This window comes from Verticillium alfalfae, genomic scaffold (genome assembly GCF_000150825.1).
Source record: "Verticillium alfalfae VaMs.102 supercont1.7 genomic scaffold, whole genome shotgun sequence".
Lineage (NCBI taxonomy): Eukaryota > Fungi > Ascomycota > Sordariomycetes > Glomerellales > Plectosphaerellaceae > Verticillium > Verticillium alfalfae.
In genome coordinates this window covers 1421069-1423666 of record NW_003315032.1, presented here as the reverse complement: position 1 = coordinate 1423666, position 2598 = coordinate 1421069, and the positions used below count along the sequence as shown (strand labels likewise).

Sequence of the window (2598 nt, the reverse complement as noted above, 5' to 3'; positions counted from 1 at the left end):
GACGTCCGTCTTGTCGGCGGGTTCGGCAGCGCGGCGTCCTTGACGGCGTCCGTGGCGTCGTTCGGGCCGTGACGGGCGCGGCGGGATCGGTCGAGGTCAGTCCAGGGATGGGGTTCGAGGGCTCGGCCGCCGTGTCAATGGCCGTGTCCGCGGCCGTACCCGACACGGCGACGGGCGTGCCTTGTCCGAGGCATCCAGACGGGTGACAACCCTTTTGGGCTCGACGGTGGCCGCCTTGGGCGCAGCAGCGGCAGCCGGGGCCGCGGGCGCAGCAGGCTCGTCGGCCGTCTTGGCGTCCTCGGCAGCAAGAGGGTTCGCGCCCGTGGCGGGTGCACCGAGGGAGGAGGTGGCAGGCGCGGCGGCAGCCGGCTCGTCGGCTACGACTGGATGGCACGTCAGCAGCGTGTTCCGTGTGCACAGAACAAGCAAGGGAAAGAACAAAAAAAGGGAAAGCAGGCCATCAGCAGGATGTGGGTTCGCGATTCGGCTGGGCTTGCTGGCCGCCTGCTGGCTGGTGCGCAGAGACACGGACGACGACCCAGCAGCGGGCAGCCGCACCGCATCGCATTGGCGCCGCACCGCCCCTCGCTTTTCCCGCCGGCGGCCCGATCAGCAATGCGCCCGCGCGCGAGCAACGGCAGCGCCCGCGTGCACCCAGAAAATTGGCGATGCATCATGTTGTGAATGGGGCTGCGGGAATGGTGGACGGCTTGCTCACCTTGGTCGATGCTGGCAACAGCTGGCACAGCGCCGGGGGCAGGGTTGGCGTCCATGGCGATGACGTAAGGGCAAAGCGCACTGTGGCTCTCTCTCTCTCTCTCTCTCTCTCTCTTTGCGCGCGCGTTGCGTAGCTGGCTGGGGCGGGGGTGGGACGAGAGAGGATGCTCCCAGGGGGACAGCGAGACGGCGGAGGCGAGCTGAAGCTGTAGACGGAGGTGCTGATGGCAATGGGATGGGTTTCGATGGTGATTGGCGATGTAGGGAGATGGGGGAGGAATGGAAAAGGGCTGGGGGAGCAGGCGTGTGAAGAGGAGAGAGTAGGAGATGAAGTGCGAGGAAGAGGGAGGCCAGTGGTGGTGGTGGTGGCCAGCTGCCGAGTGCTACTGTTCTTCGTACGGATGGACGTATCTCTTGATTACTACAGCTGCTGCTACTCCCCAAAGGTAGGTACCTTAAAGGTAGGTAGGTAGGTACCTTGCCTGCTGGCGACGAGTACTACGACATCGGCACTGCATCCAGCGTCACGGAAAGGAAAGGGCCAAAGCAGGGCAGGGCAGTGAGTAAGGGCAGGCAGGGGGCATGGCTCGGGACGGGCTGGATCCCCTTTGTGTGTCTTGCAGCGTGCGAACGCGTCGCCCTGGGGGCCCAGGGTTGCGTGGGCACGACAGAGGTTCCCCGTCGGCGGACGTGTGCTGCCGAGTGACATGACGTCCGATGAACTATGTTTCGCTGCAGTGTTGACATGACGGGGGTTGGCGTCGGCGGGTGGAGAGCTGTCGAGGTGCGAGGTACCGCGTCCGGCGTAGCGTCGTCTGGCTGCACTGTGGACGCGGCACGGATAGGCAGGTGAACATGGCACGAGCAGGCAGGAGGACACAGTGCTGATCATGGCGATGCGCTGTGGATCAGGAACCTTTTGCGGGGGAGCTCCACCCAGCCTCCTCTGCTCGGGATTGGCTGGCTTTCGTCTTCAGGGGATGCTGCACGAGCAGGAAGGCTCGCAATGCTGGCCTGTGCAGATGCCAGCTGCAGCTGCCAGCTGCAATTGCCAGCTGCCACATGCCAGCTGTAGCGGCCAGCTGCGAGGGGATTGCCAGAGAGAGAGAGAGAGAGAGAGCTGTCGGAATGCCTCCAACGACGCTGCTACACGGATCAACGATATGACATGATCAGAATCGCCATGCTGAAATTCAGTACCCTGTCTGTAGCTGCCGTCTGTGCAGCCATCTGCGCTGCCGTCTGTGCAGCCATCTGCGCTGCCATCTGTGCTGCCATCTGTGCTGCCATCTGTAGCTGCCAATCATCCCCCATCAGAGCTTAAAGTCGGCATTCGTCTTCTCCCACCCACTCTCCGTCGCATCCAGCCCCGCCAGCTTCTCCGTGAGCTTGATCTTCATCGCTCGGTTCCTCTCCGTGCACAGCTCGTACATGGTGCTGAGGTTGAACAGCAGCGTGTGCGAGGAACGGCCAGAGCCCGCCATGCTCTCGAGCACCTCGCGGCCCTACACCACCTGTTAGCATGACAATGCACCAGCTGCCTGTGCGGCCGAGAGCCTCACCTTGTCCATGTTGCCCGTGTACAGCAGACACACAGCCATGTTGACGCCCACCATCTCGTCGTCGACCTCGTCCCGGAGCGCCTGCCACAGCCGCAGCGCCGCCTCATACGCCCCGTCCGCCATCTCGCAGAGCCCCAGATGATTGCTCCGCGTGCCGCCCCGTGCCCTGGGGAGCGCCGAGACGACCGCCGCGCCGAGGCCACGTCCCCGAGAGGAAGCCACAGCAGCGCCCGCGTCAGCGAGTGACGCCGTCGGCGTGAACGCGAAACTGCCGAAGAGGTGCGCGGGCCCCGCGAGTCCTCTCTCTTTCACAGGCGTC

At 64.4% G+C, this 2598-nt stretch overlaps 2 protein-coding genes across 2 annotated transcripts in view; both read right to left on the bottom strand.

Moving 5' to 3' along the window:
* VDBG_06277 (predicted protein) overlaps positions 1-773 on the bottom strand; it is a gene marked incomplete at both ends in the record, with an annotated part of 1259 nt that extends 486 nt beyond the window's left edge. The window contains 2 exons of the mRNA XM_003003789.1: positions 160-383; positions 719-773. Coding sequence (XP_003003835.1) covers positions 160-383; positions 719-773 — 279 coding nt within the window. The remainder of the gene's footprint in view (positions 1-159; positions 384-718) is intronic.
* A 1257-nt stretch (positions 774-2030) lies between these two features.
* Positions 2031-2402, bottom strand: VDBG_06276 (conserved hypothetical protein; the record flags this gene model as incomplete). The annotated part of the gene is made up of 2 exons (XM_003003788.1): positions 2031-2222; positions 2280-2402. The coding sequence occupies 2 exons, from the start codon at positions 2400-2402 to the stop codon at positions 2031-2033; spliced, it is 315 nt and encodes a 104-aa protein (XP_003003834.1).
* Positions 2403-2598: the final 196 nt, after the last annotated feature.